This window comes from Canis lupus, chromosome 3, assembly GCF_048164855.1.
Source record: "Canis lupus baileyi chromosome 3, mCanLup2.hap1, whole genome shotgun sequence".
NCBI classification, from domain to species: domain Eukaryota; kingdom Metazoa; phylum Chordata; class Mammalia; order Carnivora; family Canidae; genus Canis; species Canis lupus.
Window position 1 is genome coordinate 2,311,384 of NC_132840.1, and position 14,664 is coordinate 2,326,047.

At 41.0% G+C, this 14,664-nt stretch overlaps 1 protein-coding gene across 5 annotated transcripts in view; it reads right to left on the reverse strand.

Moving 5' to 3' along the window:
* The window catches only part of LOC140626249 (cadherin-8), a 357,477-nt gene that overhangs the window by 129,672 nt on the left and 213,141 nt on the right, over nt 1–14,664 (reverse strand). For 4 of the 5 annotated variants that reach the window (XM_072813924.1, XM_072813911.1, XM_072813917.1 and 1 more), the window contains one exon: nt 5,499–5,635. In XM_072813924.1, coding sequence (XP_072670025.1) covers nt 5,499–5,635 — 137 coding nt within the window. Of the gene's footprint in view, nt 1–5,498; nt 5,636–14,664 lie in introns of those variants that run through there. The other variant, XM_072813942.1, reaches the window with a different exon arrangement.

A 14,664-nucleotide genomic window follows, 5' to 3' on the forward strand; every position in this document is an offset into this window, starting at 1 on the left:
AGCGCCACGACTCAAGGTTTCTCTGAAGCACAAGCTACAAAGGTAGATTTCTCCTCGGTATCCTGGGTCGGACACAGTGATTATCCTGGCAACCGGGCCCCACGCCAGGAGGAACGCTTCTCGAGTGCCACCGAGCTAGCGTTTTCCCCGGGACAGTCGGCCGTCCTTAGTGAAAAGCCTCGTCTGCAATATCGTGTGCAGCCCACCGTCGCGGGCCAGAGCGATGCATCATCACTAACCCAGGAGCAACTGCACGTTCCTGCTTTAACATGCTTTCAGGTAAGCAACGGGGGTGCTTCCTGTACGTGCCAAGTGCCAGCTCCCTCGCACTGTGCCCTCACATCACCAGTCTCCCCGCCCTAAGACCGGCACTCGGTGCCTCCGAAAAAGCCCCCGTGGAGACCCTTCTAAGCAAGTGGATTCCCCTCCTGTTCCCCAGTGTTCCTGATGTCCCCTCCTGTGAAGCACGCCGCTCTGCTAGGTAGGCCTCGGCACCCCGTTCAACCTAGAAGAAACCTATGCTCGGTCTGTCCGACGGGCGCCAGGCCCACCGCAGCTCACCGAGATATAACCTCATCACTGCAGCAATAACGACAAACAGATACAAAAACCTACAAAAGAACACCTGGGCTTTCTCCATCTTCCTCCGAGGCACTGTAGGGCGCCGAGACACCACTGACTGGGGGGAGAGAAGATGCGGTTTTGTTCAGAAAAGTGGGCTCCTGAGCTGTCACCTGAGCGTGTGACTCGGCAGGCGATGGCCTCACACAAAGGCTTCCAGTGTAGGGGACTCAGGGCTGCTGCAAGAGCTGCCGTCTCTGCGGTCGTCACTGAAGATCGCTGTGCCCTAATGCGCACTACTGTGCACCGTCCTCGGTTCTCTGTTCCTCTGTTCCCCGATTTCTGAAACAGCTGAAGAACGGCAGTGTGAGCAACCCCAGGGCCCTGCTGTGTGCCCGAGGCAGTACGCCCAGCCCCGGCCACACGGGCTGGAGTCGAGGGGCTGCTGCGGCCCAGTGTGCGCTCCTCCACCGCAGCCCGTCCAGGCCGCGGCCTTCGGCTTCACACCCAGGACCTGCTCCTTCACTGCTTCAGCAAACGACGTGGCCGTCCTGGAAGCTCCATTAGAGCATGAGTTGGAAAGGAAAGAAGATCTGAGAGAGGTGTCTTCCGTGAGGGCGTCCAAGAACGTGCCGTCTGCAGCTCAGTGGCATGGGTGCCGGTCTTGCCCCTTCACCCAACACCCGCTTGCGATGAAACCTGGGGCACGTTATTTAACTGTGTTGAGTTTCCTCGTCTGAAAAATGCATATGGTCGATTTGTCAGCAGTGTGGGGGTTACGGGGTCCCAGCCACACCCCCGATCCTGCAGAGCTGAAAATCCAGATATTCGAAAAGCTCGACTTTTGATAATCTACTGTTGACCAGAAGTCTTATGATGACATCAACAGCTTTTAACACGCGTCCTGTAGGTTATGTGTATCGTATTCCATAGTCTTATGATAAAGTAAGCTAGAGAAAAGAACCTGTTATTAAGGAGCTCAGAAGGAAGAGAAAACACACTTTCAGTATTATATTTGCTGGAAAAAGTCTGCATACGAGCGGACCTGCGCGGCATAAGCCGTGTTGTTGAGGGACACCTAAGTTCTCCGAGTGTTGTGAGAATTTAATGCGTCGTAGGACTTCCATAATCCTTTTCCCAGTGTTTAGTTACTCAGCTACGTTTGCCTTCAACCTCCCCCACCATGGCCAACGGCAGCCACGCACCACAGTTGCAGAGCACGGGGTTGCTAGCAGCAGAGACACGCCGCGCAGGCCCGATCTCCCGTTAGCCCAAGGACGTCTCCCTGCTGGCTCACGCGGGGAGCTGTGCCCGTCGACTGATGGCAAGCTGGGCCTGTTAGCACTGAGGGGCTTGTGGAGGGCCACGGCGAAGCATCTCAGCCTTGGTTAAGTGCATCTGACACAAGAGGATAAAGCACGACATCTCCATTCTCATTAAGAGATAACAGATGGACTTCCCTAGGATCCTTTTTTTTTTTTTTTTTCTTTTTAAGCTTAATTTCACTTGCTTAAATCTTTGTCTGATGAGATGGCATCCTGAGAATGATTTAAATTGTTCTCCTGGGAATGATTATTTCTTTTTCTTTATTAGGACCTCCTCCCTATAGATTCTGTTGTCCTCGGTGATTTTAATCTCTGACTTGTCCAAATACAATAAATCTCCCTTTAATTTTTTTTTTTTTTTTTTTTTTTTTTTTACCCCAAGACCTGGTCTGCGGCTTTGGAAGATAAACATTACATGATGGGCTAAACACTAAAAACCAAATCAAACAAGTTTCTAAGCCATTTTCATGTGACTCCAATTTGTCCTAAAGTTCTCTGTGATCTTATTTCTATTTTCTTTTATGATTTAGAGGGAAAAAATGGCTTAATTGTGCTTTTAAAGTTCCTTGATTTATGCTCACCTCAGCTTATATATTACAGCTAATAATTAAAGGTTTTTTTCTTCTTTCTTTCTTTCTTTCTTTCTTATTTTATTTTTTTTATTATTATTTTTTGGGGGGGGGGTATGTTCTTGCTTGCTGGTGCTAAAGAGGTTACAGGCAAACATTCCAAGGAAAGCAGACTGATATCTAAGTTCACAGACCCACATTTCTTGATATATTTGACCTCCTGAGTTAAACTTCCTTATTGGCCAAAATATGCCTATGTGGTTTGTTTAGTTTTCAGTCTCTGGGTAAAAATTAATTAGGTCATGAATTAAGAGTTGGCGATGACTCTCATTGTTTCAACAGAGTCTGATATATTTTAAACCCGGTGAGGTTCACAGACAAGCTGAGGGTCTTTACGTGGGCAGGGCCATTCTGTATTTGCTGCTTACGTGAAACCACCTGTAAAGCTGAATCTGGGACATATTTGAGTGATTTATCTCAAGTCACGAAGAAAATTTTAACCGGTCTACACTTGATAGATTTTGTAATCTGATTATTATAGTGCATTTATTAATGACAATAATCATTTCCACTTTAAAAATGACCTTGCCTAATTATCTTACTGGTACACATGGAGGCTTGTTTTTCCTTTTTCATGTTTATCATGATCCATTTTTAAGTGTGATCATACGTTCATGGAAGGCGTTCCATCATCGTACGTTTCCACACCGTCCACACGGAACTGCTTGTGGTCCCGACACGCGTCATCTTCCTCACCCCTCTGTCTTTCTTTACGGATATCTCAGCAGATTTCCACTTACCCTTTCATGTGCAGGTGCTTCCAGGAGCTACAAGAAGGAAAACTCCAAGAGGAACAGGGATTTTGTCTCTTTTGCTCGCTGCTATATCCCCAGTCACTGGAAGAGTGCTTGGCAAGTAGTACAGACTCAATAGATAATTATGGAGTGAACGAGCCAGCGGATGTCTTCTCAGACTTGGGTTGGTGCCCTGTCACCCTGGAGTTAACAGCTCATTCCCTGGGAGCATCTGCGTTTGTGTCTGTCCTCTTACTGGTCTATGATTCCTTGCAAATGAGTCTTTAGTTTCCTGATTGTCCCTGAGATGTGTCTTACCCACCTGCTCTGCATATTCATTTACTTTTACTCCTCAGGATGGACTGCTATAGATCCTTATAATTACGACCTCCTCGATGAATATTAAGTAAAAGCATCCATCTCATTAAAAAAAAAAAAGTGTCGCGGATTAAGGCTAACTCACCTAGGTTGTATTCAATACGAGGAGGTTCTTTAAAAAGTAATTACTGCCTACATATTTTAAGGAAAAAGTGATCCTTTAGAGCATTTGTATAAAGCTCTAAAGTAATCTAAATGTATACCATTTTTCTCAGAGGCATAAGGCAATAATATGTCTTCAACATTGTAAATTACAAAAATTTCATGTCTGTCCCTCTCCAGATGGGGTTAACATTTCTAATAAACAGGTTGTTCTATCCCTTAATCTTATCAAGAGGAACCTGCAACCAGAATAGCACGCCAGGGAAGAGAATACTACTTCTAAACCAGGAAAGATACCAGTTTCCAAAGAGCATCCTCTCTCTACAACCCTCTACTTGGTAGAGTTGAAGTTACCAATCAACCTGACTGCATGTTCTCTGCTTGCATGCAAGGTTCTTATAAAAAAGATATATTTTTAACTCTTAAATCTTTACTTTTTTGCACAGTGTTTCTATTTGTTTGTTTTTTAATAAGGCTCCCTGGAGGACACTTCCCTCATATCCAAGAACAAGGAAAAGCTGTGCTCTTCCTCAAAGCATGGATTACTCTTGTATGTCCAGCAAAATTAACTGGGTGTCTCAGAGATGTGTGCCCTGATTTCACATTACCTATGAAAACAGAGCAGGTTTTAGAGAGAATAAACAGCAGATTTTAGGTCCCACATTTTACATTTGTCATCTTTACACTCTATATTATATGTATGCCCATGAATTTTTCTTAATGTTGATTTTTATTTCCTTATTCATATCTCCAACTCCTTTAAGAATGTATTGTCTCCCTTGAATCGGTGTCGACTGTAAGGGTCTTATCAGGTCCTTTATGGAAAGAACATCAGATAATATGCAAAATGTATTTTGTTTGGAAATAAAATGAATACTATGTTCCTTTTGCATGTTTGGTATAATAAAATATTGGTGAGGCAGACAGAGTGCAGATTCCCAGAGATGGTTTAGCCCTAAATTCCACCATATAGCTATTGTTTAGAGACTCAACAGAAACGCCATTACCGGGCAAAGAAGGTGTGTTCACTGAAAATTGACTGAAAGGCTAACATGTTATTTTAACAACCCTAGAACATCCTTCTAAAAAATAATAGAAAAAGTCACAGTTTCACATGTAATTTACGAAAGCAATTATATTGAAGTCACAGTTTTAATAGTCCATGGTTATTGTGTATTAAGCCCTAAAAACAAAACAAAAAATCATCTATAATTTCATCTCTTCAAAATAATATGTATCAATAGTACAAAGTTTCCTTCTGGGTTTTCTGTCTGCCTAGGCACATATGCAGGCATGTGGTCTAAATACGTGAACCAAAATAAATAAATAAATAAATAAATAAATAAATAAATAAACAAACAAACAATAGTTTCTATACTGTATATAACATTTATGTTTGGTACATTTGTTTAAATTGTGGTGTACAGTTTTTAAGTTCTATTTTTTTTTTTACCTACCCTGTCATACGAAATCTTTCCCCGTATTTCAATACCCAAAACATTACTTGTAATGGCTGAATAATAGATACATGATATAAGACTATTTGGATATAAGAATGTTTCCTTCCCACATACATTGCGACCTTTGGTAATTGACCACTGGGCAAGTTATTTCTTATTGAGATATTTCATTCAAAGTCTCCGTGGGAACAATAAAATAGGTTCCAATGTCAAAATATCTGATGGAAACAGGGATCACATTAACCATGTGATCAGGAGGCAAAAATTGAACCCGGTCACACAAGGAAGAAATTAAATCCAGGCACTTACTAATTTCAGTAGCAATGATTGTTATGTTGTGCCATACACTTAATTCTCTGTCAAGTGGTGTTGCCAGCGTTATCTTTCCATCATCTGCATTAATGTTGAACTGTCTCTCCAGGTCAGTGTGCCGGTCGATGGAAAACCTACAAAACAGATACATCTGTAATCTACTTCAATGTTTATATGATCCATATATTCCACAGCAGACCTTTAGTAATCCTTGGAGAGTCATAGTTGTGAAGTCAAATGGATTGGGAAACTCGGTGGCATCATAATTTGTGAAATAAAATGACTGAATGAGGCACAAGAAACTTAATAATTATCGTCCAAGGAGTAATTAGCCACATATGCCACGTGGAGGTCATAAACTGCCATCAGTTTCAATAGGTAGCATCTTCAAAAACGGATGCTGATGAAGAGTTAATTGGACAATCCATCACATTTATTGGACAGCTTATGATAATTAGCAGTTGCCACAAACTATCACAGAAAACAATAAACTCAAGCCCAAAGCAGGATGATGCTGGGCAGCATTTTATTTATGGCAGTTCAAAGGAAATGTGTGTTTATGTTAAACACATATTTGACTAGACAACATGTATGTGTTGTTCTTGTGGCTGCTGGTTTGTTTTGTTTTCACGTTAAGTACATATTTAGAATTTCTACTAGTTTCTGTCCATAGACATAAGAGGGTGGCTGATTCTCTAGTAAGAATTTTTGAAGTTTGGAATACATATTTGAGCATCTTTGTTACACTACAGTCTATGAAATTAACAGTTTTTAAGTGCACAGGTTAGTTGTTCCCCTTTTGAGGAAACTCTTTCAGATAAGACACCATTAAGGTATTTTGTGTCTAGAACCAATGGCTTCTCATGAACACTAGGCATCAAGATAACACAGGAATTATTTTTTCCCCAACATTTATAGCTATCCTCTTTATACATCAAGATCTGTGTTTTGGTTATGCAATGCTGAATCCAGTAAGCTAAGCGTCTTGAGGAACACAAGACATATTTAGAAAAAAACGGCCCATATATAAGCAGTGAAATAAACTAACACAGGATAGAATGGAAACAGGGACCACTTATCACGGGCCAAGCACAGGGCTAGATGCCTCTTCCTTCTTCTGTCCTGCTCTCTTTGCTTTCTCATAGAATGAAGGAAGGGTGTTGTGGACTGAAGGTTTGTGTCGCCACAAAATTCATAGGTTAAATTCCTAATGCGCAGTATGATAGTATTTGGGAATGAGGCCTTTGGGAGGTAATCAGGGTAACATGAGGTCATGAGGGTAGGCCCCATGATAGGATTAATGCCTTTATGAAAAAAAGGAGGAGGCACAGGATGTCTCTGCTCTCCACCAATGAGGATACAATGAGAAGACAGTCATTCTATCTCTATCACTTATGTATTGCTGTTTGGGGGATAATTAATAGATTCACTGAACCTCAACTTTTTCACTGATCCAATATGGCTACAGACTAAAAATAAGCATAAATAAATCTCTAAGATACGTTCTAAAAGGACCAGAGATGTGTTTATCATTACCATCATCACACTCACTGGAATCACCATGTCAGATTACATGAAACTTTAACAAACTTTCCTACTTGGGAGGGGGTAGAGAAGGCCCCTTTCTTAACAGCTTGTAAATAGCATAAAACTGGAAAAACATCTGGGTGTCGTTTAAGTCTCATAACTCTAACAGGTGCAGATATTTTTTCCATTTTCTAAAGTTCCAGTTCATGACTGATTTTATGGGGTGAGTCATGAGAATTTATAAAATAGGCTATAAATACAGCCCTTTAGTAAGATCACAGGTAAGAATGTCATAATATTATGAGATTACACAATGGGAAGAACTTGATGGGGGAAAAATGGCTTTGTTGAGATTCAGTTTAAAATCTACCTCAACTATTTCAAGAAGCCAGCCCCTTGCTGCCTGTGTAGACATTTCAGACATTTTATTGCCTAGTAGACTTTATGATAAAGGTTCCTAAGAATTGCCAAATGTTCCCAGAATCCTGACTCAATAGAATCAACAAGAATGCATTCAACACCAAGTGTAGACCAGGCACAGGCTAGATGCCTCTTCCTTCTTCTGTCCTCCTCTCTCTGGTTTCTTATAGAATGAAGAAAAGAAAAATGAAACCCTTAGAGGACATTTCAAGTAACCTAACTAGTAAATACCAGAACCAGAATGAATATTCATGTTTGATTCCCTCTGAAGTCCATGTATACGTCAGCTAGTACAGGAAGGGCCGACCTTATTCACATATAACAGGGGTGATGGGGTATCTGGGTGGTTAGTTTAAGCATCTGGCATCGGCTCAGGTCAGGATTTCAGGGTGCCAGGATCAAGCCCTGCATTGGGCTCCCTCCCAGTGGGGAGTATACTTGTCCCTCTGCCTCTCCTTCCCCTCATCCTCTCTTTCTCTCAAATAAATAAATAATATCTTTAAAAAAATAGGGATGATATTAGTACTAGATAATAGGATTGCTGTGAAGACTGGGAAGAGATGGTTAGTGTGGCATGCTTTGTCAACACTTGTGTGTGTGGACCTCTAAATATCAGGGATCAAGGGCTCTCACACCCTTTGTGTAACAGTGACATCATCGAATGTCACCTGTGTACTCAATTTTCCGAACCCAAAATTGTGATTATTTTTATTTTAGAATGCAACCAGTTTGAACATCTTACAGATGTCTACATTATATATATAGAATTCTTTAGTATAGCATATATTATATATGTATTACAATATATATGATTTCATATACTGAAATATATCTAAGGAAATATGATTTATTAAATAAGATGATAAAGAATTAGATCTCTCCAGGAAGCTAGGGAATAAGAAGTCTCCATTTCCCATCTGTTTTTTTTTTTTTTAATTTATTTGTCAGAGAGAGAGAGAGAGTACAAGTAGGGGGAGCGGCAGGCAGAGGGAGAAGCAGGCTCCCTATTAAGCTAGGAGCCTGATGCAGAACTCGATCCCAGAACCCCGGGATCCTGACCTCAGCCAAAGGCAGATCCTTAACCGGCTGAGCCACCCAGATGCCCCAAAACCTCCTGATAAGTGTTCAACCCACTTTATTTTCTAGAAAACTCTGCTCTGCCGCTTAAGGGCATGCCCTGAGTTTCTAGCTGTTTATTCTTAGGCTACCAAGACGGTCCAAGGTGGTAAAGTCCACACCCATTCATCATCTCATCATAAAGAACATGGGCCCTCGTCTCACTACCTGAGTTCATGTTCTGATCTCATCACTTGCATAGGTGGAAGTTAGTCACGCCATTCATCTGCCTGTGTCTTTGCTACTTAATCTGTAAAATGGGAATTACAATAGGTTTTAATGAGGTAATGCATACCAAGCACTTACTATTACAGGACCTGACACATAGTAATTGCCCAATAAATCTGTATTTAAACATCTGTAATGTTTCACTACTTATTTGGACATGATAATAAGTTTCTCCTGATGGTTCCCTATCCCCCCTCTGGTCCAAAGTAGCACCCCTTTCACTTCTTGGCTCTCCTGTCCCTCAACAAGTTCATCCGGGTTCTCATGTCAGTAGAAGCAAACACATAAAAGATGTCAGCTTCAGGGATGAAAAATAGAGCCGAGAAGGGAGAGCAAGTGGGGGCATCATACCTGCACCTCTGGCACCTTTCGTTTAGGTGTTTATTTTTTTACCAACTTTTCTCTGTCTCATGAATTCACCATTGCAGATTCAAAGACTTCCTGGACACATTCAATTTTGTATTAATATCAAACAACATATGATCTTTTTTTAATGGCAGTTAAGATTAACTACATTTTTGACATTTTTATAATTTTGTTACATAGCTAACGATCACACTAAAAAGAAACCGAAAGCACACCCCGTTCAGGAATGTTCTCAGGAGGTGCTTGCTCCATTCAGGAATGTTCTCAGGAGGTGCTTGCTCCACCCTACGTCCCCACCACACGCACACATTCCAGGGCCACCCACTGCATCTCTGGCTGCAAAGAACCAGCTTGCTTGCCTCTGGTCCTCTGAGCTCCCAGCATCCACATCATCGCCTCTCCTCCCACCCACTCACTCCACCATACGATATGGTCACATCAGCAGCAATAAAGGTCAACACTCACATCAGAAACTAATACAGGCTCTTTCCTTAGGTCGATTAATGGAAAATCATTCCAAAAAGTCCAGAGTGAATTAAGAAAGCAAACTTGGGGTAACAACTGAAACTTGAGGATCCAGTGTACTCTGTAAAGTCTCAAAATGCCACAGTTTTGGCTAGACACCTGGGAAGTAGACCCATAAGCCACTCTGTTTCCTGGGATTCCCTGTGAGTATCTGAGCAGCAGCACATAAGTGGAAGAAGCAAAATCAGAGAAATGAGAACCTCTAGCAGAATCTCACTCAAATTATGTAACTATTCATAATCTCACAGACTCCTCTGTAAATAGGAGGGAATATCTTCCTCACAGAGTGGTGCTTTGCAGTAAATGAGTTGATATATGACTCACATTAGGCAAATAAATAAATGAGCAATAAAATAAATGATGAACCAATTCTTCAATCTGTAAGAGATGCCTTCAAGCCCAGACTTAACTGTAGACATAAATTTCTGGAAGTGGAAATATATAAATAAGGACGATCATTCACATCCCTCGGGAAAGGGGGAATTTCACACGTGACACTAGAGAGCTATCCTAGAACCCTTTGCGATGTCCATCGCTACCAGTCCTCACCTCTGCACGATACCTGCTACTCCTCTGAGTACCTCCATGGAGCACAGGCTCTCGACTGATGGAATGAAGGGCTATTCTGGGTTTCACAGCTCACAGCTCACCCACATGTGAGCTTCTGCATGTGACCTGAGCCACTGTCTCCTCAAGGATGTCCTTTCTATTTTCTACAGTTAAACATCTGCCGGACTTTCACTCTCCTTGGGACAAGGAGAAATTTTTGATTCATGTATTGTAGTATCACGTTGGTTGGATCTTGCACTGCAGTTACTCAATGACTCATTGTGGAAAGGATGTACAATCCAAATATCTATCAAGCACGGATTGTTACTATGTGTGAAATATGGCGCTAAGGAAATGTAAGGAAAAAGAATCCATGGGTTAGGGAAAGAATGAAAAATGAGAAAGAACTATTTTGTTCATGTTATATCTACTGAAAAATTCAATGCTTCCTAATTCATGTCTTCAAAGTCACAGGATCTGTATCTCTGGTACTGAAGTCTCCATTCTAATTTCTCAAAAATATGCATGTTTTGGATTTGCTGTTCCTTTGCAGAATTACTTAAAATGTGTTAGACAAAAGATCTCGTTTTTTGAGAATAGAATACACTTTGGAGAGTCATCTTCCTGCCAGAGTAAGAAGGAACTTCTTATTAACACAGTGGGAAGTGGCATGTGAGAAAATGGGCTCCTTGGGTCATGTTAACATCAATTCTAATGATGGAAGTTTTGGAAATAGACATTCTCCGTCTAGTACAATGAATATGTTTTAGAAGCCCTATTTAAACTTTCTCATTTTATTCCAACAAATTCCCTGGTTTGCTTCCACAGCACTGTTTCACTAACCTACAGTACTATGTCTTGCAAGTAAATGGCAAGAACTTCTATCATCTTACTCTGTGAAATTAAGGCTACAGATGCAAGAAAAGACTTACCTAGATGCATAGCATCTTGTGTGGAGATTCATTCAACCTACAGTATTCTGACCATGAGCACAAACTGTGTCACCAGTTTATCCAACTAAAGGGATCTTGTAGGGTTCAGAAGTAAATATAAGGAGATACCAATGGTGAAGGGGCTGAGAATAGATCAAAGTGGACAACGGATAGCCTTGTGTGGGAAACAGCATCCTATTCTGCATGCTGCTCCCGTTTTATATTGAATGGCCATTAAATCACCTGAGTAATATGTTTCCTCCATTAACACAGTTCAACTATTTATACTCCATACCAACATTAGGCACCAAAATCCAACTTGTGTGTTTTGTTGTCCATATCCAAATATTTTACCTACATGCTCATCTAAAGCATCTTCAACCTCCTCTTACCAATCGCACCACCAACACTATGTACAGAGGCCCTCTATCCCCCGTTCAACTGTGGATCCGTGGTCTGTAACAATGGCAAGAACATTTTAAGCATTTTTATAACTAAGGTCCCAAAGCCAGGGAGTATTCCGTTTCTCTGCCAGTGACTTCGGTGCAACATGAGCAAACTGTGCAAGGTAAACTGTGGAGTGTACACAAGGAGCTCCACCGATTACCTTGACAATCAGATAAAGTGATAACAGTTTTCCTTAAAAAAAATTAGCCCAGACTGTATTCTTTCCACTATAATATTTGTGAAACGCCTGCTGATTTTCCCAGGAAATGGCGCTTCCATTCCTAACTTCTCTGTGAAGCCACGTGATATAGCCAACCCTCAGTTTCTTCATCTAAAAATGAGAACAACGGGATCCCTGGGTGGCGCAGCGGTTTGGCGCCTGCCTTTGGCCCAGGGCGCGATCCTGGAGATCCAGGATCGAATCCCACATCGGGCTCCCGGTGCATGGAGCCTGCTTCTCCCTCGGCCTGTGTCTCTGCCTCTCTCTCTCTCTCTCTCTCTCTCTGTGACTATCATAAATAAATAAAAATTGAAAAAAAAATAAAAAAAAATAAAAATGAGAACAACACGATTGTCTTTTTTTAAAGGTTAAGGTGAGTCCCAAATTAGGTAACGTGTTCTAAATTTACTCACACCTTTTAAAAGTGGTTTTACACTGAGCCTTTATCATTATTTCCAGAAGGGACTCTGCCAAATCTCTAGGTATTTTTAAACAATAGCGACATATTTGAAAGATTCTGGTGTTTGGTGTTGGTATGGAGAAAGACACAATGTTGTCATATTTCGACTTGCTTGTTTTCACCTAAAGAGTGAAGCAGATGCACCCAACACAATCATCCTCTGGTACCTTTTACTTAATTTAGGGTCAAATATAGAAATCTCAGATTCCAAATCTGTCAGTTCATAGGAGATCCTGTTTTCTGTGTGTGTGTTTTGTTTTGTAGTTCCATTTTTATCTTGGAAAAATAGAGACCAAAAGCCAGAGTCTTGTGTACAACTTTCTTTAGTCACAGAACCAAAAAGAACAACAACAACAACAAAAGAATTCTTTAGAGTAAATCCCAGGCAAAATTTGATGCATGGTTAATACTTCAATATTTATATAATCTCTTTGGAGAAATTCTAATTGTCTGAGTCATCAAAATAATCATTCATAACTGAAAACTCTAAACATGATATGATTGTAAAAATATGGGGGAAAAGTAGAATGCAGCTTTACACAATGTGAAGGGATTAAAGGCAACATTTTTATTCCTTTTTAAAATTTCAATAAAGATTTAGTGGCTGCTTCATGGAGCCAAGTGAGATGCTAAATGTTTGAATAAAAACTCTCTTCTTGGACACATCGGTGTGACCTTATTGCTTACAATGAAAAGTGGCAAGCTGTGTAATGAAGTAATGTTCACACTGCAGTGAGCTAAGTGAGTTAAGCCAGCCTGGGACCGAGTGAGGTGTAGTTAGAGGTGACACTAGGAGGGTGCAGCACCTGTCTGGGGACACAAGAATGAGCAGGACTCTTCTAGGTAGGATATGCAGGCACAGCATCCTCAGCAGAAGAAATGCAAGCAGAAAATCTTGAGTTTAAGTCTGTCTAGGAATCTATGAAATTAAAGGACAAGTGTGGGAAGAGCTCATGTCCGACAGGTGAGTGTTCTATCATTTCATTCCCATCCTTTCCTTCCATCTCAGCTCTTCCTTTCTTCCTTCCTTCCTTTACTTCCTTATTGAGTATCGCATGTACAAGGAAGGCAGCATTGTATTAGGTGCAAAGACAGGTATGGCCTCATGCTCATGTCACTGAGTCTATAGATGAAGAAAGACAATGAAAGTAAGTCTTTTCAAAGCTTACAGTGACTATTCATGAAGACAACAAAGAAAAAGGCTGAGATGCATAAAATATTAAAATTATTCATATCAAAAGCAGCAGCAAATGTGAAAAGTCTGAGTTAGGAATATGTTCACTGTGCTCAAAGACCTTAACAAAGCATGGTGTAGCTGAAGTTCAAGATTCAACAAGGGAAGGACATCAAGAGACCCATCATGAAGGGGGTACGTGGGCGGCTCAATGGTTGGGCGTGACCCCGGGGTCCCAGGATTGAGTCCTGCATCGGGCTCCTTGCATGGAGCCTGCTTCTTCCTCTGCCTGTGTCTCTACCTCTCTCTCTGTGTCTCTCATGAATAAATAAATAAAAACTTAAAAAAAAAGAATCAATCATGAAGGATGTTAGAAAGTCCTTTTGTGTGGGGGGGGGGATTTTTTTTTTTTTTTTTTTTTTGTACCTGTAGGGATGGTCAACCATTTGAAGAAATATAGCAGGAAACTGGTAGGATCTAAGCCACAGCTGAATTTCATAGATCTTTCTGTGATGTAGAAATATGCTCTGAGCTGACCAACATGTTAACTACTTGTTACATGTGGCTGCTTAGCCCCTGAAACCTAGCTAGCATAATTGAGCAACTGAAATTTGTATTTTGTTTAATTTAAATTAATTTTATTCTAATTCAAAGAGCCACATGTGACTAGTGACTAATCTGTCAGACAACACAGATCTACACTGACTTAGAGATTAGTTTGGCAGCTGTGTGGATATCAAGGGGTCGGAGGCAGGCAAATGGGATGTTTGTAAGTGCTGACATTAGAGATGATGGTGTTGGGAGTTTAGAAAGTAAAATAAACAAAACGTGGTGATTATTTGGATGTGGAAAGTAAAGGAGATGGAGAAATGCTGAAGAAATGCCCTTATGGAAGGCTCACAGCCTCTTCCTCTTCTCAGGGGGAATCCAGAGTGAAGAACATCTGTTGAATTCTCTTCTATACCTTTCTGGGGCTGCCCATCATGCCAATAATGACTTTTCTCTATATGAAAGGATATTCAAAGTTGATGAAGCTACATTAACAATAAAACAGAGATAGTGTGGGGAAAAAAAAGCACCTCCTCTAGCACTTTTGACTTCCTAATTTTCAGCTTCTCTGCTAAACCCCATATATTAATTTCTTATTTGATCCTCCATATAAATGACTTGAGTAGCCCATACAAATTGTCCTGACTCTC